We start from the raw sequence: 25,651 nt of genomic DNA, 5'->3' as shown, positions 1-25,651 counted from the left end.
AACAGGAGGACAGATTCAAAGTACAGGGCCAACTTGAGGCACTGAGCCAAGAGAACAAGATGCATTTAAGGGATTAGTGAGTGTGCTTATTAAAGAAGCTATAGCCTATCAATTCTTATTCACAGATGAAATTAAATTCTATCTGAAATTCTTGAAGAAAATACTTGCCTTAATATTATAATCCATAACAAAAGCAGCATAATTAGTTATTACACTAATCAAATGTACTAATTACATGATGATGCAAAATTAATCACTTATACATCATCTGTACTATTAAAGTAGTCAACTTAAAAAAATCTTTTAAAAATTTTAGTTAGCCAAATACTTCCTGTAAACACTAAAATAGGTTTGAAATATCTCTTTTCATTCTAAATAATTTGATATCAATTTGTCACAAGGTCCAAACCACATAACTTTTTATAAAATATAAAAAGAGAAACATTCTGGAGGTGTCTCAAAAGATATAGTCTCACATTTCAAATTTTAAGTTCCTCATATTGTTATACAAACTAATGAGATAACATAAATAGTGGAATTTGCGAAAAATACTTTGTAAAACTGCTACAATCAGGATGAATCTTAAAAACAAAATTAAGTGTAGTGGTTTCAAAATTTAAGCCTTAGGTTATTAATATATATGTATATATTGGATTAACATTTCTAAAATTTTTCTTAAGAAAAGTGTATTTCCAACACTTACTGAGCTTAATGCCTATCTTTAATGACTCTTACTCCTATACCTCAATAAAGTTGAAATAAAAAGAAAATTTACGTTAGTCTTGATGTATCTGGCTCTCTCCTCAAAGTGTAAGAATGCAACCTGCTCATCGATTTATTTTAGCAGATGTCACAAGCTATGAGATTATTTACTAATCCAGTTTGGGGACTTAACATTTCCCATTCAGTTTCTTAAAGGAATGCAGCAGAGGTTGTGTCTTGGTCAAGCAAAGCCCATTTGCTGCCTGGTTGGGTTTTCCCCCCTTAGTGCCTTGGGCCTATATTCAGGAGGGTAATATTCTTTCTAATCCTCTCTAATCCTTGACCATTTTTTTAAAACACAGTAAAAGATCACTCGCACCAGGCAGCTGTGGGAAAATGGACTCAAATAACTGACCTCTGACATGACTCCTTATGCTCTTTGCAAGTGCATGAAGAGCTTCTTCAGTAGGAAGAAGAAAAAAAAGTAGCAATCACAGCAAAATCTCCATCATAAAAAGAGTATCTCATTTTCAGAAGAAAACTTTTAATACTTCAACCAACTTATTTCTATTAAAATTCTGCCTCATTTTACAGATAGAAGAGACAAAATATCCCCAATTATTTTCAATGAGTTTTACAACCTGAAGCTTTAAATTAACCCTATCTTTAGCAAATGGTAAGCAAAGATATTCAGTTAACAATTATTCAATAAAACTTATAGAAAATGCCAACTTAATATGTCAAGAAAATATTTTTTGAATGGCAACTATACATCTATATTTTCACTGTTTAATAATATAAGTGACAATTCAGAGAGTAATCAAACACACATGGTATGCTTATTAAGAAATGATACTTCAGGAGCTTATATTTAAAAATCTTGTGCCTGGCCTGTGGTGATGAAGTGGACAGAGCATCGACCTGGAACATGGAGGTCGTGGGTTCAAAACTCTGGGCTTGCCCAATCAAGGCACACACGACAAGCAATCAATGAACAACTAAAGTGAAGCAACTATGAGTTGATACTTCTTGTCCCCCTCCACCTTCTCTCTCTGTAAAATCAATACATAAAGTCTTAAAAAAAATAATCTTGCCCTCACCGGTTAGCTCAGTCGATTAGTGTTGTCCCGAGATACCAACGCTGCAGGTCCGATCCCTGGTCAGCACTCACACAGGGAAGCGCCCAATGAGCACACAGCTAAGTGGAACCACAAATGAATGTTTCCTCCCACCCCCATCTCTCTCTCTCTCTCTCTCTCTCTCTCTGTCTCTCTAGAATCAATCAGTAAAAAAAAATCTTTTTTTAAAGGTTAAAAAACGCGCAGTGGATAAAGCGTCAACCTGGAAACACTGAGGTTGCCGGTTCAAAACCCTGGCTTGCCTGGTCAAGGCACATATGGGAGTTGATGCTTCCTCCTCCTCTCTCTCTCTCTCTCTCCCTCCCCCCCTCCTCTCTAAAATGAATAAATTAAAAAAAATAAATAAAGGTTAAAAAACTTTGCTATTTAATAATTTTTAAAAATCTTCCTTATGCTACCTTATTTTTTACTGTCACATCTTCCCTATTACTAAATGTCCTTTCCAATTTGACTATTTTTCAATTTCTTATAAGGCACTAAAATAAAATTTCACCCTCAAAATTTAGGGAAATTTTTCAACTCAAGGAAAATGTATTTAAAGAAGGTAGTTATAGGATAATACTTACTTATCTTCTTCACAAACTGCTACTCAGGAATTTCTGCTACCCGGCATAAGCTGTAAATACCGCACAATAGAAACTACAGTATATCCCTCTTATTCTAGGCCCGAAGCAGACACTAACATACTGAAACTGACCTGATCCGATATTTGTAGCTAAACTGTCTTCAAACTCATACTTATATTTGTTTCTACTTAAAGAAAACTTCTAAATTTTGGGGCTAACTATTAATAAAAACTAAACAAAATCAAAAATATCCTACCACCTAAACTTCACTTTCCTATGAAGAAGAATATGAAAGGTTAAAAACTGTAGGGTGGTGGGTTTTATTTTGCCTTGGTCTTTTTTTCTACTAACAAAAAATGCGAACACTGCAGAGTTACACAGTAGAAAAATAATATATATATTACAAGGTTGGAGAATAAAAGAATAAAGAAAATGAAGATAATCTGATTTATGTTTGTCAGGATTTCTTTAAGTACAAAATACTGTTTTTCTTAAAAATAGGATCAAACTGTTAAGTAACTCACTTTTTACTCCACAAAACATCTTAAGAATACATTTCTTCTTGTCTCTATATAGGTCTAACTCATTTTTAATTGCTGTATGGTATTCCATTAAAAGCTGAGTTATTTTATAATATAAGTTGAAAAATAAGGTCATGTTAGAATTGTACTACCATCCTTAAAAGGTCAAAAATGATATAAGTAAGCAAAATAAAAATAGTAAAGTAAAAGTAAAATATATATGATACATAAATTTTACATGTAAATTTACAAAAATAGTAATATAAAAAGTCAAAACTCATAAAAATAAATAAAATGGCTTAAAAATTCCCCAAAATAATAGGGTCCAAAATTTTACTTTCTTTAACTTAGGTAGGCCTTTATTGCAATGCAGATCCAAACTAAAGACATGTCTATTTACCAAACATTTATTGAATGCCTATTATATGCTAGGCAGAATATCAGATATAAAATGATGAGTAAGCCAGTAGTGCTTTTTAAAAAGCTTACTGGGAACCAAACATAAAAAAAGACCAAAGAGAAGAAGAAAAGATATGATTAAGGTACTGAAGGAACAGAAAAGAAAGAGCCATTATCTCTGCCTGGAAAAGACACTTCTATATGAAGGAGGCAACGGACAAGCAGGGTCCCGAAGAATGAGCAGACACTTGACAGGCAGAGGAGCACAGGTACAAAGTTAGGGAGATACGATGAGATGTGGCCCATCCAGGAAGCAGTGATGCTGGAGATGAAAGAACAAGGCAGACATTGCAAGGAGGAAGGCTGTGCAGGGCTTCTATTGTATATCTGCAATACTAAGGGACGGTCCTTATCTTATAGGTGACAGGGAACAAGCAGAGCTCTCTCAGCAGAGTAAGATTTACTATTGAGGCAGATAATTTTGGCCAGTAACCAGAGTGGAGAGGGGTTGATGGCAGGGAGACCAGTGAGGAATTTGTCTTAACAGTCCAAGAAAGAGACAATAAACACATCTATATGATTAGAAATGCACAGAAAATGTCTGGCAATAACTAAACCAAATGCAAACAGTGGTTACTTGAGAAAGTAGAGTTGGGAGCGAAAAAACATGGGAACATTTACTTTATAAACTTTTTTTTTTACAGAGACAGAGAGAGAGTCAGAGAGAGGGATAGATAGGGACAGACAGACACGAAGGAGAGAGATGAGAAGCATCAATCATCAGTTTTTCGTTGAGAACCTTAGTTGTTCATTGATTGCTTTCTCATATGTGCCTTGACCGTGGACCTTCAGCAGACCGAGTAACCCCTTGCTCGAGCCAGCGACCTGGGGTCCAAGCTGGTGAGCTTTGTTCAAACCAGATGAGCCCGCGCTCAAACTGGCGACCTCAGGGTCTCTAACATGGGTCCTCCGCATCCTACTCCGACGCTCTGTCCTTGTATCACCACCTGGTCAGGTAACTTTATAAACTTTTGAGAGATCCAAACTGTTTGTAAAAAGTACTCATTACTTCTAAAATAACAATAATCGCCTAACCAGGCGTTAGCGCAATGGATAGAGCGTTGGACTGGGATGCAGAGGACCCAGGTTCGAGACCCCAAGGTCTCCAGCTTGCCAGCAGGCTCATCTGGTTTGAGCAAAGCTCACCAGCTTGGACCCAAGGTCGCTGGCTTGAGCAAGGGGTTACTCGGTCTGCTGTAACCCCACGGTCAAGGCATATAGGAGAAAGCAATCAATGAACAACTAAGGTCTCGCAACAAAAAACTAATGATTGATGCTTCTCATCTCTCTCTGTTCCTGTCTGTCTGTCCCTATCTATCCCTCTCTCTGACTCTCTCTGTCTCTGTAAAAATAAAATAAAATAACAATAATCTTTTTTTTTTTGTATTTTTCTGAAGCTGGAAACGGGGAGAGACTGTCAGACAGACTCCCGCATGCGCTCAACCGGGATCCACCCGGCACGCCCACCAGGGGCCACGCTCTGCCCACCAGGGGGCGATGCTCTGCCCATCCTGGGCGTCGCTATGTTGCGACCAGAGCCACTCTAGCACCTGAGGCAGAGGCCACAGAGCCATCCCCAGCGCCCGGGCCATCTTTGCTCCAATGGAGCCTTAGCTGCAGGAGGGGAAGAGAGAGCCAGAGAGGAAGGAAAGGGGGAGGGGTGGAGAAGCAGATGGGCGCTTCTCCTGTGTGCCCTGGCTGGGAATCGAACCTGGGACTTCTGCACGCCAGGCCGACGCTCTACCACTGAGCCAACTGGCCAGGGCCAACAATAATCATTTTTTAAAGACTGGTAGTGAAGGTGCAGGATGGGGACCTGGGGCTGGAGTAGGTGGCTAGATCTGAGAGAGGTTTCAAAAGGTTGTAATCCAAGCTGGTAATTTGGAAAGGGCAGGAGTAAAGGTTAATGAGGGAAAGAGGATAATGAAGTCATAAATCAGAATATCTAATTAAGGAAGGACAGACAAGTTAAAGAAAAGACTTAAATTTTTAAAAATTCAGCTTGAGACACATTAAAGTGTCTGAAGTACCTAATACACACCTAGTTAAAAATGTCCATAACTAGCCTGACCAGGTGGTGGCACAGTGGATAGAGCATCAGACTAGGATGCGGAAGGACCCAGGTTCGAGACCCCGAGGTCACCAGCTTGAGTGCGGGCTCATCTGGCTTGAGCAAAAAGCTCACCAGCTTGGACCCAAGGTCGCTGGCTCCAGCAAGGGGTTACTCGGTCTGCTGAAGGCCTGTGGTCAAGGCACATATGAGAAAGCAATCAATGAACAACTAAGAAGTCACAACGCGCAACGAAAAACAAATGATTGATGCTTCTCATCTCTCTCTCCATTCCTGTCTGTCTGTCCCTGTCTATCTCTGCCTATGTAAAAAAAAAAAAAAAAAAAAAAAGTCCATAACTAGATAGAAATGCAAGTGTATAAAGGAGGAAGCCAGGGTTAACAGATACGGATTTAGAAATTATCCATAAATACAATATAGTGGAAGAAATAAATCAAGGCTGATACCCAGTAAGTGCTACAGGACCTTCCATATTACCTTTAAATCACCTTATTGTCATATCTGGAATAAATCAGAAATTGCTTGGGATAATTTTAACTAGTATTAAACTATAGATAATGTACTCAACTGCTCATGCCTCTTGCTTTTCACTAAAAATATAAAAAATTAAAACTACTTTGTAAGCTATAGTTAAAAGAACATAATGATGTCTGGTCTGATGGTTTCTTTTATAACTCTAAAGCCATACCTATGCTTATACTCCACTTTAATTTTGAATTGCTTTGATCTTTATAATTTATCTTTAGATTACTTTGTTTCTACTACTTTGTAAATCTTACAACAGCTTTTGACCAAAAGCAATATAATTCTGACCTGAAGTAATGATAATGCTTTATAATCTTCCTCTTAAAAGCAGAGGTTAAAGAAAAATCTCTCTGAAGGCATCTGAAATTAAGGTACTTTGCCCTTGATCAGTCATGCACACCAAGAACCAATTTATCTCTGCAATTAGTTTTCTCAGTGCACATTCTATGAGATTGGACAGGCAGGCTGAACACAAAAAGTCCACAAGGATGTGTATTAGCCAGGAGACTAAGACGGTTCCCACACAGAAGGTAAACAAGTGCTATATGAATAAACTGAAAGAAAGCAGAATACTACCTAACAGCCTCAGGAGCAAGGGGGAGTGATCTTATACTGAAAGGAGAGAGAAGGGAGGCTAGCGAGAACCTCTGCCTTTCACTCTCAACTCTTCCACCCGGGCCACAGCACAGCCCCACTGGGTTCTGTTTGGGTTGCAGACTTTGTCCTTTGGCTACTGCTACGCCACTCAGGATCTCAATGGAGTGCCTGATTCCCTCTTATCTTTTAAATATGCTGCTATAATATAGAACCAATGAAATGTAAGCCTGCTGCCAATGAAATGTAAGCCTGCTGCCAAAGAGCTAGTGTCTTCTATGGTGAACCGGCCAAATACACGTGGAGTCTACAACCAGACATGCTGAGTGTCACACTAAGAACAGTCACATCTACACTAGATCACTAACAGTCACGGATTTAACATTTTCAATCTCAGTCATCTGTGGTATCTCCAAACATTCATAATTTATAAAGCCATCATTTTGCTGAGGCACAAATTTGAATCATGTGCTCTGAGGCCTGTGTACATCTCAGAATAACTTACCTAATGAATAACCCTGGCTGACTCCTCAGCATCCATATCTCAGCAAGGTTTATGACCCATCCTCCTGGGTGAAATTACATGTTATGACAGTCTTTAAATTTTCCATTATTTGAGAGAGAGAGAGAGAAGCATCAACTCGTTACACTTAGTTGTTCCATTTAGTTGTGTACCATTGATTGCTTTTTGAATGTGCCCTGACCAGGGATTGAACCCATGACCTCTGTGTGCCAGGAAAACACTGTATGCACTGAACCACACAGGCAGGGCATGGTATTCTTAACTATAGAGATTCATAATAGTTTTGGACCATATTAATCAAGAACCTCAATGGCCTACTGTAATAAAAATGTTAAAGAATATCTTCTATAATAAAAGGATAGTTTTAAAAATGTGCAAAGGACATGAATAGACATATACCCAAAGAAGATACACAGGTAGACAATAAGAACATAAAAAATGTTAAAAATCATTAGTCATTAAGAAAATGCAAACCCAAACCACAATAAAATACCACTTTACACCTCCTAAGATAACTATAATCAAAAGACAGATGCCCTGGCCAGTTGGCTCAGCGGTAAAGCATTGGCCCAGCATGTGGAAGTCCCGGGTTTGATTCCCAGCCAGGGCACACAGGAGAAGCAACCATCTGCTTCTCCACTCTTCCCCCTCTCCTTTCTCTCTGTCTCTCTCTTTCCCTCCCAAAGTCATGGCTCCATTTGAGCAAAAGTTGGTCCCTGCGCTGAGGACGGCTCCATGGCCTCCACCTCAGGTGGTAAAATGGCTCTGGTTGCAGCGGAGCAATGCCCCAGAGGGGCCGAGCATCACCCCCTATTGGGCATTCTGGGGGAGTCTGTCTGTCTGCCTCCCCTCTGCTTCTCACTTCAGAAAAATACACACAAAAAAGACAATAACAAGGGTTGACATGAATGTACAGAAATTGGAGCCCTCCCTCATACATTGCTGGTGGGAATGTAAAATAGCACAGCAACTTTAGAAAATAGTTTGGCAATCTTTCAAAGAGTTAAACATAGGTCTGAGCTGTGGTGGCGCAGTGGATAAAGCGTCCACCTGGAACACTGAGGTTGCCGGTTCAAAACCCTGGGCTTACCTGGTCAAGACACATATGGGAGTTGATGCTTCCTGCTCCTCCCCCCCTTCTCTCTTCTCTCTCTCTCTCTCTCCTCTAAAATGAATAAATAAATTTAAAAAAATTAAACAGCCCTGGCCGGTTGGCTCAGCAGTAGAGCGTCAGCCTGGTGTGCAGGAGTCCCGGGTTCGATTCCCGGCCAGGGCACACAGGAGAAGCGCCCATCTGCTTCTCCACTCCTCCCCCTCTCCTTCCTCTCTGTCTCTCTCTTCCTCTCTCACAGTGAGGCTCCATTGGAGCAAAGATGGCCCGGGCACTGAGGATGGCTCTGTGGCCTCTGCCTCAGGTGCTAGAATGGCTCTGGATGCAACAGAGTGACGCCCCAGAGGGGCAGAACATCGCCCCCCTGGTGGGCATGCCGGGTGGATCCCGGTCGGGCGCATGCGGGAGTCTGTCTGACTGCCTCCCCGTTTCCAGCTTCGGAAAAATGAAAAAAATAAATAAACATATAATTACCATACAACCTGTCAATTCCCCTCCTAGGTATATACCCCAAAGAAGTGAAACCATGTATTCACATGAAAAAATTTTTTTTTTAAATAAATTTTTATTAATGGTAATGGGATGACATTAATAAATCAGGGTACATATATTCAAAGAAAACATGTCTAGGTTATTTTGTCATCAAATTATGTTGCAAACCCCTCGCCCAAAGTCAGATTGTCCTCCGTCACCCTCTATCTAGTTCTCTGTGCCCCTCCCCCTCCCCCTAACTCTCTCCCTCCCTCCCTCCCATGTCCTCCCTCCCCCCCCCACCCTTGGTAACCACCACACTCTTGTCCATGTCTCTTAGTCTCATTTTTATGTTCCACCAATGTATGGAATCATGTAGTTCTTGTTTTTTTCTGATTTACTTATTTCACTCCTTATAATGTTATCAAGATCCCACCATTTTGCTGTAAATGATCTGATGTCATCATTTCTTATGGCTGAGTAGTATTCCATAGTGTATATGTGCCACATCTTCTTTATCCAGTCTTCTATTGAAGGGCTTTTTGGTTGTTTCCATCACATGAAAATTTGACCATAAATAACAGCCAAATAGTGGAACCAACCCTAATTTCCAACAATCAATGAATGGAAAAACAAAATGTGGTATAGTCATACAATAGAATATACTCAGACATAAAATGAAGTATTGATACGTGCTACACTATGCTAAGTGGAAAAAGTCAGACACAAAAGGCCACATATTCTATGATTCCAAATCAAAGAGACAGAGTATACATTAGTGGATGCCAGGGGTTGGGGGAGGGAGGAAAGAGGAGTGACTGCTAATAGGTACATGGTTTCTTTTTGGGGTAATAAAAACTTTCCAGAATTAGCAACCTTGTGAATGTACTAAGAACTACTGAATGTGTACTTCAAATGGGTGAAGTCTGTGATGTGTGGATCATTATCTCAATTAAAAACAATTAAAATTTTATACCCTCTACAAAAGCCCTTCTGGGTTGGATAATAAAGAATATAAGACATTAGAGTGACTGAAACAGGACGCTGTAGAATAATTAGAAGGTATGAAACATTTTCTACTATAAAATTAAAAATCTGACAACTTCTATAGTAGCTGAAAGATGCACAATCTTTTTCTTGTTTGGTGACTAAAAAGAATGTTCGTTGAACCAATGCCATAGCGAGGTAATGAAGAACAAGTCAAAAACCATGAAAACATGCTGTTCTAATTTTTAACTGTTACTATTATTGTTACTGTACACTGAAACTCATTCAGTAGATTAAAAAAATCTGCACAGGCAATCAATATTAATGAAATATCTAAAGCAAATTCACAGCCTGAAGAGATTTATATAATCTTTCTCTGTTGTGTTTCTAATAGTTTCCAGCTTTAACAAACTGCACAGCTCTAGACCTACAGCCATTTCTGCTGTAGCTATGTGGAAATTGGCCAAAAATGTTTCCTGCTAAAACAGCTTTATTCCTTTGTCATTTGACTGGTAAGATTCATATGTTTGACAAATTTGCATAATAAATTGTAAGATTAAAAGAAGATTTAATATATATACACTTAAAGTCACTGTTCATTAGGTTAATTAAGTTATGACCCACAGTTGAAGCTTGAGGAAGAAAAACCCCTAAAGCCCTTTATGTTTGCTTGGCTGTAGCTGGGAGTCAGGAATAGAGACCATAACAGAACAGAGAGAGAGAGAGAGAGACAGAGAGGGACACAGAGAGAGAGAGAGAGAGACTTTACATAGTTCATCACTTGTAAAACCCTAACAAACACAGCCAGCCACAAATTCCAGAGCTCTCCCAGTTCATATAACAATAATATTATTTAAGTGGAATGTTATCCAAACCTTAATCATTATCCTGTTTGATAATACCCAGCTTAAAATGTCTATGCACAGCCTGACCAGGCGGTGGCGCAGTGGATAGAGCGTCGGACTAGGATGTGGAGGACCCAGGTTCAAGACCCCAAGGTCACCAGCTTGAGCGCAAGCTCATCTGGTTTGAGCAAGGCTCACCAGCTTAAGCCCAAGGTTGCTGGCTCGAGCAAGGGGTCACTCGGTCTGCTGTAGTGCCCCGGTCAAAGCATATATGAGAAATCAATCAATGAACAACTAAGGAACCGCAACGAAGCATTGATGTTTCTCATCTCTCTCCCTTCCTGTCTGTCTGTCCCTATCTGTCCCTCTCTCTGATTCTCTCTGTCTCTCCCACAAAAAAAAAAAAAAAAAAAGTCTATGCACAAGCAATAATGTAAGGTTATAGCACCATTATACTTAGCTGGGTATTCTTTTTTTTTTTTTTTAAAGACTTTATTTATTCATTTTAGAGAGGAGATAGAAGATGGGAGGAACAGCATCAACTCCCATATGTGCTTTGACCAGGCAAGCCCAGGGTTTCGAACCAGCAACCTCACGCGTTCCAGGTCGATGCTTTATCCACTGCGCCACCACAGGTCAGCCTTAGCTGGGTATTCTAAAAAAGTAGAATTGTCAACTGGCTGTGGCAATGGCAAATAGTTGAGGGGAAAATAGGAAAATTTCTACTTACATATAAAAAAATTTTAATGTTAAAGTATATATACACATTATATACTTTAAAATTTATATATCAAAGTATATACATTTAATAGTTTTGAGGTATACTTTACATATCACAAAATTTACCATTTTAAGTATTGTGTATAGTAAAATGATTTTTAGTAAATGTATACAGTTGTGCAACCATCACCACAAAAAGTTCCCTTGTCCCTGTATGTAGTCAACGCCACTCCTACCACCTGTCCCAGGGAATCACTGATCTGCTTTTTGAGTCTATGGGTTTACCTGTTCTAGAAAATACACATAAATGAAATCATAGTCTTTTGTGTCTGGTTTCTTTCACTTGACATAAAGTATTTGAGGTTCATCTATATTGTTGCATGTACTTATATTTTGTTCCTTTTAAGTGCTAAGAAGTGCTCCATTTTATGGATATACCACAACTCATTTACTCATTCACCTGTCTTTGGATTGTTTCAAGTTTTTGGCCCTTGTGAACAATACAGCTATGAACAATTGGATACAAGTCTTTGCATGGAAATATGTTTTCATTGCACTTGTGTAGATACCTAGGAATGGAATTGATGGGTTATACAGTAAGCATATATGTTTAACTTTAAAACTGTTTTCCAAAGTTGTGATACTATTTTACATGCACAGTAGCAGTGTATAAAGTTTCCCCACATCCCTGTCAACACTTGGTATTGTCAGTCTTTGTGAGTATGGGCATTCTAGTGGGTATAAAGTATATCATAGTGTGCTTTTAATTTGTATTTTTCAATGGCTAATAATGCTGAGTATGTTTTTCGTTTTTGTTTTTTTGTTTTTTGGGGGTTTTTTTTGTATTTTTCTGAAGTTGGAAACAGGAGGCAGTCAGACAGACTCCCACATGCGCCCGACCGGATCCACCCAGCACACCCACCAGGGGGCGATGCTCTGCCCATCTGGGGTGTTGCTCTGTTGCAACCAGAGCCATTCTAGCGCCTGAGGCAGAGGCCAAGGAGCCATCCTCAGCACCCGGACCAACTTTGCTCCAATGGAGCCTTGGCTGTGGGAAGGGAAGAGAGAGACACAGAGAGGAAGGAGAGGGGGAGGGGTGGAAAAGCAGATGGGCGCTTCTCCTGTGTGCCCTGGCTGGGAACCGAACCCAGAACTCTTGTACGCCAGGCCGATGCTCTATCACTGAGCCATCCGGCCAGGGCAATGCTGAGTATGTTTTAATGTGTCTATTAGCTATTCCTGTATTTTTGTTGGTAAAGTGACTATTTACATACTTTGCTCATGTTTTGAGTCATTTGTCCTCTTAATATTGAGTTCTAAGAGTTCTTTGTAAGTTCTGGATAGAAGTCCTCTAACAGATACAAATTTTTTTTGTGTGTGTGTGACAGAGACAGAGACAGAGACAGATAGGGACAGACAGATAGAAAGGGAGAGAGATGAGAAACAACAATTCTTCGTTGTGGTTCCTTAGTTGTTCATTGATTGCTTTCTCATATGTGCCTTGACCGGGGACTACAGCAGAGCGAGTGACCCCTTGCTCAAGCCAGCGACCTTGGGCTTCAAGCCAGCGACCTTTGGGCTCAAGCCAGTGACCATGGGGTCATGTCTATGATCCCAGGCTCAAGCCAACAATCCCACCCTCAAATTGGTGAGCCCATGCTCAAGCCAGATGAGCCCGCCCTCAAGCCGGCAACCTCAGAGTTTCAAACCTGGGTCCTCTGCATCCCAGTTCAACACTTTATCCACTGGGCCAGTGCCTGGTCAGGCCAGATATTTGACTTGCAAATATTTTCTCCCAGTCTTTGGCTTGTCTTCTCATTTTCTTAATGGTGTCTTTTGAAGAGCAAATGTTTTAAGAAGTTCAATTTATCCTTTTTTTTCTGTTATGAATCATGCTTTTAAAGAAATTTTGGCCTAACCCAAGATACAAAGATTTTCTTCAGTTTCCTTCTAGAAATTTTATAATTTTACCTCTTACATTTAGACCTATAATCCATTTTGAGTACACTTTTGTATATGGTATGAGGGAATGGATCTGAGGGGTTATAATTTTTCAGATTTTTAACATTTAGTTTTTTTATTAATTAAGTTTATTGGGATGACCTTGGTTTACAAAACCATACAGGTTTCACGTGTACAACTAAGTAAAACACCATCAGCCTGACCAAGCGGTGGCGCAGTGGATAGAGCGTCGGACTGAGATGCCGAGGACCCAGGTTCGAGACCCTGAGGTCGCCAGCTTGAGCGCGGGCTCATCTGGCTTGAGCAAAAAGCTCACCAGCTTGGATCCAAGGTCGCTGGCTCGAGCAAAGGTTACTTGGTCAACTGAAGGCCCATGGTCAAGGCACACATGAGAAAGCAATCAATGAACAGCTGAGGTGTCGCAACGAAAAACTGATAATTGATGCTTCTCATCTCTCTTCGTTCCTGTCTGTCTGTCTGTCCCTATCTGTTCCTCTCTCTGACTCTCTCTCTGTCCCTGTAAAAAATAAATAAATAACTAAATAAAACACCAGCACATGTTTTTTATTTGTTTGTTTGTTTCTATAGACACTTAATTGTTCTAGCACCATTTGTTGAAAACATCATCCTTTCCCCATTGAACACTGAGTTAGTTGCCTTGGAACACTTGTTGAAAATCAACTAACCATAATTATGTGTTTGTTTCAGGATTCTCTATTATCTTCCAGTAATCTATACTTCAATCTTTTTTGTGTGTGTGACAGAGAAAGAGGGACAGACAGACAGGAAGGGAGAGCAATGAGAAGCATCAATTCTTCGTTGTGGCTCCTTAGTTGTTCATTGATTGCTTTCTCATATGTGCCTTGACCAGGGGTCTACAGCAGAGCAAGTGACCCCTTGCTTAAGCCAGCGACCTTGGGCTTCAAGCCAGTGATCTTTGGGCTCAAGCCAGCAACCATGGGGTCGTGTCTATGATCCCACGCTCAAGCCAGCGACCCCGTGCTCAACCTGGTGAGTTGTACTCAAGTCTGATGAGCACGCGTTCAAGCTGGCGACCTTGAAGTTTCGAACCTGGGTCCTCTGTGTTCCAGTCCGACACTCTATCCCCTGCGCCACTGCCTGCCTGGTCAGGCTATACTTCAATCTTTATGCCAATATTATACTACCTTAATTGCTGTTAAAAATGTCTTTTCTTTTAAAAAAATTTTTATTGATTGATTTTAGATAGAAAAAGTGGGAGAGAGATAGAGACAGGAATGTCCTGCATGTGCCCTGACTAGGAATCAAACCAGTAACCTTTGTGCTTCAGGACGATGTTCTAACCTACTGAGACAGCTGACCAGGGCAAAACATGTCCTTTCAAAAAGCTTTAAAACATCTTAAAGTTGATCATGTAAATCTTCCAACCTTGTTTTTCTTTTGCAAAATTGCTTTGGCTTTTCTAGGTCCTTTGCATTTCCATATACCACATTTTTTACTCCATAAGACACACTTTTTTTCCTCAAAAGTGGAGGGGAAAATGCCCATGCGTCTTATGGAGCGAAGGTTCATTTTTTTTTTTAGCTGCTGCGGGTTCCTGGAAAACTATGAGAGTATTTGAACATTAAAGTCTCTTCATTTGTTAATAACAGTGCTAATGGTTGCTAATACTGCTATTGAGTTTACACTGTTAAAAATTATTGTGGTATATTTTATTAAATATTTTAACACACCATTTGGTTCAGAATTTTTTTTTTCCTCCTTAAAACCTTAGGGTGTGTCTATGGTCAGGTGTGTCTTATGGAGTGAAAAATATGGTAAATTTGAGGATGAGCTTGTCTATTTCTACAAATAAGCCTGGTAGGATTTTAATAGGAATTACATTTAATCTATAAATCAATCAAATATTGTGATCTTAATAATATTAAACCTCCCATTTATTTAAATTTTCTTTCATTTCTCTCAGAATTGTTTTGTAGTATTTCTGTGTGTGTGTGTGTGTGTGTGTGTGTGTGTGTGTGTGTGTGTGTGTGTTTCAAAAAAGTATCCCTAAAAGCATCATAGATCGCCCTGGCTGGATGGCTTGGTTGGGTGGAGCATTGTCCAGAAGAGTAGAGGTTGCTAGTTTGATTCCCTGGTCAGGGCACATATAGGAACAGATTAGTGTTCCTGTCCTCTATCTCTCCCCTACTTCCTCTCTCACTAAAATCAATCAATAAATTTTTTTTAAAGTATCACAGATTAGAGCAGATTTAATCTGGAAATTAATATATATCACCTATCCAAAAATTCAATTTTGTAATTAGGGCAATGCCTTGGATTTCTACCACTCTTCCATGTGGTAGTTCTGAAAACCAATGCACAATGCACATAACTGCTACTGCTGAGAACACACTTTGCATGAGAGGGTTTCTGAAACAGAAAAGTCCACAACCTTTGCATGAGAGTGTATTACCCAGGAATCAGACAGTTCATATTTTGTTATACTGAGTGTGAATTAAATAAAATTTTTAAGTATCTTAATGGCATATTTAATTTTAATAGTTCTGATTAATAACCGCTGCTCATCTTCTCACAAAAGGAACAGATTCCCACCCCCTCCCCGACTAATAACAATAGCAATCACTTCTGTAATGCTTACTATGTGTCAGGAGCCCCTCTAAGCACTTTAAAGACATGTTATAAGGTCGTTTAACCTTATAACAACTCTAACAAGTAGGGAATGTCATCCCCATTTTACACAAGGAGAAACTCAAGTCCAGAGAAGTAACTTGTCCAAGATCATACAACCAAGTAAGTAGTGGAGCCAGAATCCAAACCTAGGCAGTCTAGTTTGCAGAATCCATTCTCTTAACCACTCTGAAGACTAAAAAAGGGGAGCATTTCATATAAAAATATTTTCAGAGCTCTGCTTCCAGTAATGTAAGTAATTCAGATCAACCCTACCAGATAACTAGAAAGGCTGAACAAAATATTTTAAAAATCTAATCAAATATGATACATCAGAGTTAGCAAAGGGTATGGAATAACTAGGCCACAATTGAAAGAAACTAGAAATCAGAGAAGTAAGTCACATTTGGAGCTTCCTTTAAAGTAGTGACATTTGCCAACCCAGACAAGATAGCTGAAAGGGAGGTCAGCCTTTTTGCCAGTTTTAGAAAGCTAGAGTTAAAGGCCTGTCAAGAGTCAGGCAAAACCCTCAGACTGGATTGGGAGCCTCAAAAACTGCCTTCCAGGAATGAGGGCGAACTAGAAATAAGCCAACACTTTTATGGACTGTAGCCCAATTTCAACTCATCTGGATGGATAAAAAAATATCAATCCCTAAAACTGAATGAACGGGACCCACCCTGCTATTGCTTGTTTCAGGGCTCTAAGAACAAGGAAAATCCTCTCTGAAGGGAGAGTGTATTACCTAAGGTTTCAAATCTGGCACCTTGTTAAAGAAAATGAGGCATAAGAGAAAACAAGACAATATGAACATGACGCAGTAGAAAACAGAAACAAATACACAGAAGTCCCAGAGATTGTGATTAACAGGGAAAGGCTTTAAGATAACTATTTTAAACTATTCTCAAAGAGATCAAGAACTATATTTAAAAATCTGACAGAGAATTAGAAACTATAAATAACAAAGGAGATGTGAAAACTAAATAGAAACTCAAGAGTTGAAAAATGTTTCAAAGGAATGAATTGCACAGAGTATGGTCTCTAACCACAATGCAATTATGCTAGAAATCTTTCAAAAAAGATAATCTTCAAATGTTATAAAATTAAGAAACATATACATCTAAATGGAATAAATATACCTCTAAATCAAAGAGGAGACCACTGAGAAATGCTGCAGGAGTGATTAACTGTAAAACCCTTAAAATGGAAAAATGAAACAAAGGGGAGACAAAAAGGAAATGAGAAAACACTTTGGGTTGAACAGGTCTGATTCCTGTACCAGGCTTTCATCCCACAGCCACCAGCATGTCATCCCTGCCACTCTCTTTCTTCCTCAGCTCCTCTTCCTTCTCACGCAGTTTGCCAGGAATGGAAAGGAGAGGGCCAGGGGAAGCGCCAACCCCCTTTTGCTCCTGCCCATGGCACATGCCACCACCACAGCGGGCCTCCTCACCATCGCCATCTCCTCCCTCTTATCCCGCCTCTTTCACAGGAAGCAGATGCGCATTTTGATGGGGTTTAATGTGGAAACACTAGAATATAAGAACATTTGTCTCGTTCCACAGTATGGGAAGTTGGTGGTCAAGATAAAATAAGGCCTCTCTGGAGGCATTACTTCCAGAATACCCAGGGTCTTATTTTTATGGTAGATAGCAATGATCGTGAAAGAATTCAGGAAGGAGCCAAAGAGTTACAAAAAATGCTTCAGGAAGATGAGTTACAGAAGGCAGTGCTGCTGCTTTTTGCAAGCAAACAGGATTTGCCAAGTGGTATGGCCATCAGTGAAATGACAGATAAATTAGGTTCTCAGTCTTCCTAACAGAAAGAACGTGGTATGTTCAAGTCATTTGTGCTACACAAGGAACTGGTCTGTATGAGGGACTTGACTGGCTGTCAAATGAGCTTTCAAACGTTAAATGAAACTTGGTATCTAACCAACAACATGTTTAATAGAATTGGTCTAGGCTTGTTACAACAAAATTAGTCTGCATCTTGGTTATTAAATAGTATCTGGGAATAGTTTGGGCAGAATATTATAGCATTTAAACTTATTTTGTTACCAATTATTGTTTGCCAAGTATAATGTTGCACTTTAGCAATTTGTTTGTTTTTAAAGAAATTCTCCTTAACTTGGAGGAAGAAAATATCCTCTTTTAATTTTACTTCCTTTAAGCCTAAATATCTGGACTTAGCTATTGTGACACCTTCAAATAGTTTTAAATGTTTTTGAGCCCACAACAAATAATATTTTAAAGGCATCCCCCTTTACTGATAACTTTATTATTCCTGAGACAGTCTGCTGATTTTTAAAAAAATGTAGCATTCCATTTGTATTTCTTTTTCTCCCTTTGCCAAAAAGATTTTCTAATAATGCTTGTACCAGCCAGCGAAATGCTCCAAAAACACTATTAGGATCTCTTGTACTGAGGAACTTATTATTTTTTCCCCATTATTGACTCCTGGCTTCCATCAGCCAAGCTTACCTTGATGTGGTTTGGATTCAATAGCTAATTAGTCTGTGCTGACAGCAAAGAGTTCAGATTGAGATAATTTTTAATACCCAGCATATAGCCTTTCTTTATATTGTGTCTCTTCTATGTTGCATGTTGCTTTGGTATCAGCCTGACTCTGCCCAGTATATGATAGTTCTGCTGCTATTTATTGTGTATTGGTGAACATATTTCCATTAAGGGCTTTTGAAAAACTCATCAAACTCAATTGATTAAGTTTTCTTCATAACCCATCTGAATTATTCCTAATATGTAAAAATTACTTTGAACTAAATTATATAGAAATACTGCTATAGTATGCAGTTAACTTGTACATACAGGTTTATAGACTTATGTAAGTATGTATATTTATAAGAAGTAAGGCTAAATATTAATGAGTTAAATACCTATCAAACAAGATACAAAAACTAAAAATAAAATAGGAACAAATAAAGTTGAAGAAAAGCCATAAAGAGCACAAATGAATGAAACAGAAAGCAAATAGTAGAAAGAAACAACAAAGCCAGAGCTCAGTTCTTTACATCTAATAAAATGGACAGATCCCAATAATCTAATCAAAGAAAAAAAATAGGTAGCCAGTGTTAGAAAGTAAAAAGTAGCTATAACTAATCCCACAGATATTAACAAGGTAATAAAAGGATTTTATGAAATCTTTATGCCAATAAACTTGAAAATTTTTATAAGATAAATTTCTAAAAACTTATAACACACCAAAAGCCAATACAATAATAATAAATTTAAATAATTATGAAATGGCCTGACCAGGTGGTGGCGCAGTGGATAGAGCATCGGACTGGGATGCGGAGGACCCAGGTTCGAGACCCCAAGGTCCCCAGCTTGAGTGCGGACTCATCTGGTTTGAGCAAGGCTCACCAGCTTAGACCCAGGGTCACTGGCTCGAGCAGGGGGTCACTCGGTCTGCTGAAGGCTCATGGTCAAGGCACATATGAGAAAGCAATCAATGAACAACTAAGGTGTCCCAACGAAAAACTAATGATTGATGCTTCTCATCTCTCTCCGTTCCTGTCTGTCCCTATCTATCCCTCTCTCTGACTCTGTAAATAATAATAATAATAATAATAATAATTATGGAATGGCTAAAGAAATTGAATTTTTAATTAAACTATTAAACTAAAGAAATGAAATTTGGTAACAAAAATCCTTTTCAATCAGATGTCTTTATCAGCCAATTGTTTAAGACAGAAAGAATTTTAATTTTACACAAATTGTTCCAGAGGATAAAAAAAGATAGCCCACTCCTTGTTTTACAAAGTCAACAACAACAAAAAAATATAGACCAAATATAAAAGAAGGACGTGAACACAATTAATGTCAGAATAATTGTTACCTTTAGGCAAGAGGGAAGAAGTTGTAATTAGGGAAGGGCAGTAGGTGGGCTGCTGAGGGCTGGCAATGTCGTTTCTTACCTCAGTGGTAGTTTCCACTTGCTTTATAATCATTAAGATGCACATTTCTGTTTTTAAACTTTGCTATATATGTATTATAATTCATAATAAAAATTTTATTTAAATTTATGGGACCAGTGTCACTTAATGAGAGAATGGTAAAAATATTTGTTGACTCTAATTCTTAGATTTCAGTAGTTTTCTTAACTCTATTATTAGTTACTCTAACAGATTTATAACTTTTATATCTTGGAACTTATCTTTTAGAGATTAATCTCTTTAATGTTTACTAATTTCCAAATTCCATTAACATGCATTATACTGGAATCAATAGTTATAATTACATTTTCTCATAAAGACATCTATTCTTTAATATTCTATAATTCCTAACATGGGGCATTGTCTTTAAAATTCAAAATTTAATTTTGGGTAGTTATACACAAAGATTAACCAATAATCTGTATGTCTGCAAGGTGCATATTATAAGACAAATGAGATGGGTACAGTTTCATCTGGGACCAAATAAACATCAACTCAGCAGTTTTCTGGGAACTTCCACATCTGTTTTCTGATCTTTGATTATTTTAATGTATTGTTTTCAGTCTCTGTCTACTCAGCCCTAGTTCAAAACGCAAGCATCTGTTTAGATGTATAAAGGTTTCACAATAACATGAAACTTGATTTAATACTCTGAAATATGAATGATGTTTTATTAAGACCAAGCCATTTTATTTCTTCTCTATAACTGTAGTAAAAGGAACAGGTAAGTGAACACATTTCAAATTCTACCCTGACAGTAATCACAAAGCCTACAGTGAACCACTGCTCCTACCTGCCTTTCTAAGTGCCTTTTAACATCTCCTTTAAGGTGAATAATAAGCATCAAACTACAGTGGACTAAAACAATTCTGCTCAAATGATGAGACCCAAACTTTGGTCTGTACACTGTCATCACTTTGACAAACTTAAATAGAAGTAGTTATTTTTATCCTAAATGCCTCACCTTCGGAACATGCGGGTTAAATTCCACAGCTCTATGAATCGCTTCCACAGCATTAACCTCTGCTGTGCTTAACCCTCTCCTGGAGGCTGTTTCTGGGGAGAATCTGTAAGAAAACCAACAAGTAAAGAAAGAAGTACTTTAAAATATATGGATTTAGATTGTAATATAATCAAGAGGTTTCTGATGATGGCTAAAGACAAAGCCAAATAAGTACTAAATATCAAATTAAAGCCTTTAGTCCAACATATAAAGAAAGGCACAATGAGAAATGAAAACCTCCAAATTTTGGGAAGGAACGACTTCAGGAGAAGTCCACTGAAGGCACACTTTGGAAAAGATAATAAAATATAAAAGGCTACATAGGGATAACCAGAGACTTTCAATTAACAGAGGTACATTCTTATCCAATTTTCACAAAAAAGAAACAGACTGAATAATCTATTCTAATTCATATCAAGGTAAAAGAAAATGGTTGCCTTTTGGTTGGTTTCTGAATATTTTATCTGTGGAATAAAATGAAATTTGTTAAAGGCAGCCACAAATACATGAATACAGAATAATTCAGAATTATCTTAGAACAAATATGAAACTTATTTCCCTACTACGCATCTTATCATTATCATCACAGCTACCATTGTCTTTCTGTCCAGCATTGTTTCAGGCACTTATCACACACGAGCCTCATAAAACCACCCTCCAATATTATTATTTATTTTACAGATGAGGAAGAGACTCAAACTGATTAACTTGCCCAAAGACCCACACCTAGTATGTGTCAGACCTGAGTCCCAGGTTTATTTGAGCTCTAAAAACCTTGCTCTTTCCACTCCTCATATTGTAGTAAGAAGCCTCAGAGCTGCCTGAGACCAAGGTTTGTTCAGAAGGAAGTAGGGAGGAAAACAAACATTCATTTAAAGTCGGTGGATGGGAAGCATAATACTGAGTTCAGCAGTCTTTCTCAAGTATTATAGTTCCAATAACTACTTACTTATCTGACACCGTCCTCGTCTTCAATAGAGCTGCTGTATAACAGATTGCTGCTGACTTTGGAAGGCTTATATCTGTAATAATAATGTTCAATGTAGGTAAGGATCACAAAAAAATATCTAAAGACAATATTTAATAAAAATAATTCATAGAACAAATTCAACAGATATAATAATATAGTACTAGAAGCATGTATAATATATTACTACAACATGCAGTTGGAAGACCTGATTTTGAATCTTGATTCTCCTATTTACTAGCTATGCATTCTTGAACTAGCAGCCACATTTTTGTGTGTGTTGATGTTGCACTTTAACTCATAAGTCAGTATAAAAGTTCAACACATGTAGTAGGTTGAAAATGTTAGAGACACAGCATCTGGGCTTTGGTTTTCATTTTTTAAATTTATTTCTTGATTGATCTTTGAGAGACAGAGAGAGGAAGGGAGAAAGAGAGAAAAATGAATCCATTTATGGTTCCACTTAGTTGTGCATTCATTGGTTACTTACCGTATATACCCTGACCGCGGATCAAACCTGCAACGCTGGCGTTTCAGGACAACACTCTAACCAACTTAGCTAACCAGCCAGGGCATGGGACTTTGATTTTTCTAGTAGCAACTTCCTTAACATCAGTATTCTCATCTCAAAATAGAAAAATGGTACTTTTCTGGCAGAAATTAAATTACGTCAGTGAAAGTCCTCAGCACAATGGTGAAAAGTTACTTAACAAATGTTTATAATAATCTGCTTTCCGTAATACTATTCAGAGAAAAATGCATAGTATAGATAGAACTACTCTGTAAAAACTCTACCTATTCACAGAGAAAAACTAAGTTTCAAAAAACAATAGAAATATTTAACAGTAGTTAAATCCAGGTGATACAACCATGTGTGATTTTAATTTTTTCTTCTTTTTAAAAAATTTTTATTTATTGATTTTAGTGAGAGAGGAAGGGAGAGAGAAAGACAGGAACATCAATCTGTTCTTATATGTGCTCTGACCTGGGATCGAGCCAGTAACCTCTGTACTTCAGGACAATGCTCTAACCAAATGAGCTATCAGACCAGGGCTAATTTTTCCTTCTTCCCATCACTTTGTATTTGCTACATTTTCTTAAATGACAATTTGCTATATAAAATAAATTAATCTGGAACTATAATAAATATAAATTATTTAAGTCTTTTCTTAAAGAATGCCCAAAGTAGAAAATCAATCAACATCAAGTGTGATACACTACATAAACAAAAAAAGGATAAAAATAATTTGATCACATCAATAGACATTGAAAAAGCATTTGAAAAAAAAAAATTCATCATCTCTTTATGATAAAAACTCTCAGCAAAGCGGGAATAAAGGGAACATATCTCAATATAATAAAAACCACATTGAAAACCTCAGCTAACAACATAATCAAGATGAAGTGCTGAACGTTTTTTTCCTCTAAGATGAAGAACAAGACCAGAATATCCACTTTTACCACTCTTGCTCAATATATTAGGGGAAGTCCCAGCCATATCAATCAGACAGCAAAAGAAATTAAAGGCATCCAGATTAGAGAGGAAGATGTAAAAATTTCCCTATTTGCAGATGACATGTATAAAGATTCTATCAAAAAATAGCTGTTAGAACTAATAAATTAATATTCAGAAACCTATTGCATTGTTATATACTAGTAATAAACTATCATAATGAGAAATTAGCAACAAAACCCCATTTACAAATGCATCAAAAAGAATAAAATACCTAGGAATAAATTGAACTAAGGAGTTAAAAGGTCTCTGCTATGAAAACTGTAAGACATTGATGAAAGAAATTAAAGAAGACACAAATAAATGGAAAGATATACTGTGCTCATGCATTGGAAGAATTAATATTGTTAAAATATCCATATCACCCAAAGCAATCCATGGATTTAATGCAATCCCTATCAAAATGCCAATGGCATTTTCATAGAACTAGAACAAATAATCCTAAAATTTATGCAGAACCACAAAAGAAACCTTAATAGCCCTGGTCAGATAGCTCAGTTGATTAGATCATTCAGAAGCACAGAGATGGCCAGTTCAATCCTCAGTCAGGGCACATGCAGGAACAGATCAATGTTGATGTTCTCTCTCTCTTCCTCCCTTCCTCTCCCTCTCTCCTTTCCTCTCTCTCTAAAGTCAATACACTTTAAAAATATTTTTTTTAAATCCCAAATAGCCAAAGCAATCTTGAGAAAAAAGAACAAAGCTGGAGGTATCATGCTACCCAAGTTTAAACTATACTACAAAGCTACAGTAATCAAAATAGCATGGTTTGAAGGGGTGGCACAAAAATAGATACATAGATCAACAGAACAGAACAGACAGCCCAGAAGTAAACCCAACCTTATATGGTCAAATTGGTCTATGACAAAGGAGACAAGACTATATACAATGGGGTAAAGACAGTCTCTTCAATAAATCATGCTGGGAAAACTGTACAGATACATGTAATAAAATGAAACTACACCACTTTCTTATACCATACATAAAATAAACTCAAAATGGATTAAAGGCCTAAAACCATAAAACTCTTAGAAGAAAGCATAGGCAATAAACACTGACATTGGTCTTAGCAATATATTTTTTAATATGTCTCCTAAGGCAAAGATAATAAAAACAAAAAGTAAAAAGGACTACATCAAACTAAAAAGCTTTGGCCCTGGCCAGTGGCTCAATGGATAGAGTGCCAGCCTGCCATATAGACATCCTAGGTTCAATTACTAGTCAGCGCACACAGGGGAAGCAACCATCTGCTTCTCCCCACTCCCTCCTCCCTTCTCTCCCTCTTCCCCTCTCGCAGCCAGTGGCTCCATTTGTTTGAGTGTGGCCCCAGGCTCCACTGGAGCACATCAGCCTCAGGCGCTAAAAATAGCTTGGTACTTCAGCATCAGCCCAAGATGGAGTTGCCTAGGTGGATCCTGGTCAGGGCACATATAGGAGCCTGCCTCACTATCTCCCCTCCTCTCACCTAAAAAAACAAACAAAAAATAAAATAAAACAAAAACTAAAAAGTTTTTGTAATACAAAGGAAAACATCAACAAGACAAAAAGGCAATCTAGTGAATGGGAGAAGCTATCTTCAAAATATATCTCTGATAAGGGGTTAATATCCAAAACATATTACAAAAAACTCATAGCCTGACCAAGTGGTGGTGCAGTGGATAGAGCGTCGGACTAGATGCAGAGGACCCAGGTTCAAAACCCTGAGGTCGCTAGCTTGAGCATGGGATCAACCGGCTTGAGTGTGGCCTCACCAGCTTGAGCATGGGGTCACTGGCTTGAGCGTGGGATCATAGACATGACCTCTTGGTCGCTGGCTTGAAGCCCAAGGTCACTGGCTTGAGTAAGGGGTCACTTGCTCTGCTGTAGCTCCCTGATCAAGGCACATATGAGAAAGCAATCAATGAACACTGAGGAGCTGCAACAAAAAATTGATGCTTCTCATCTCTCTTCCTGTCTATCTGTCCCTATCTGTACCTCTGTCTCTCTGTCTCTGTCACAAAAATAAAGAACTCATACAACCCAACATCAAAAGAAAAATCTGATTTAAAAAATGGGGAGAGGACTTGAATAGACATTTCTCCAAAGAGGACAACAGATGGCCAAGAAACACAAAAAGATACTCAACATCACTAATAATTGGCCAAATGCAAATCAAAACTATAATGAGACATTTCTCCACACCTGACAAAATGGCTATTATCAAAAAGACAACAAAGATACATGTTGGAGAGAATGTGGGAAAAAAAGGAACCCTTGTGTATTGTTGGTGGAATTTTAAACTGGAGCAGCCAGTTTACAGTATGGAGGATCCTCAAAAAATTAAAAATAGAACTACCATGACTAAACAATTTCACTTCTGGGTATTTAT

General features: G+C 38.2%; 1 protein-coding gene across 4 annotated transcripts in view; it reads right to left on the bottom strand.

Annotated features, from left to right (window-relative positions):
• The window catches only part of ST7L (suppression of tumorigenicity 7 like), a 176,785-nt gene that overhangs the window by 78,527 nt on the left and 72,607 nt on the right, over nt 1–25,651 (bottom strand). For all 4 annotated transcript variants that reach the window (XM_066246756.1, XM_066246754.1, XM_066246752.1 and 1 more), the window contains exons 10-11: nt 21,753–21,825; nt 20,765–20,867 (exon numbers count right to left, since the gene is read on the bottom strand). In XM_066246756.1, coding sequence (XP_066102853.1) covers nt 20,765–20,867; nt 21,753–21,825 — 176 coding nt within the window. The remainder of the gene's footprint in view (nt 1–20,764; nt 20,868–21,752; nt 21,826–25,651) is intronic.

The sequence above is a fragment of the Saccopteryx bilineata genome, chromosome 11, assembly GCF_036850765.1.
Source record: "Saccopteryx bilineata isolate mSacBil1 chromosome 11, mSacBil1_pri_phased_curated, whole genome shotgun sequence".
Taxonomy (NCBI): domain Eukaryota; kingdom Metazoa; phylum Chordata; class Mammalia; order Chiroptera; family Emballonuridae; genus Saccopteryx; species Saccopteryx bilineata.
The sequence above is the reverse complement of the archived record's forward strand: the minus strand, read 5'-3'. Positions and strand labels throughout refer to the sequence as shown.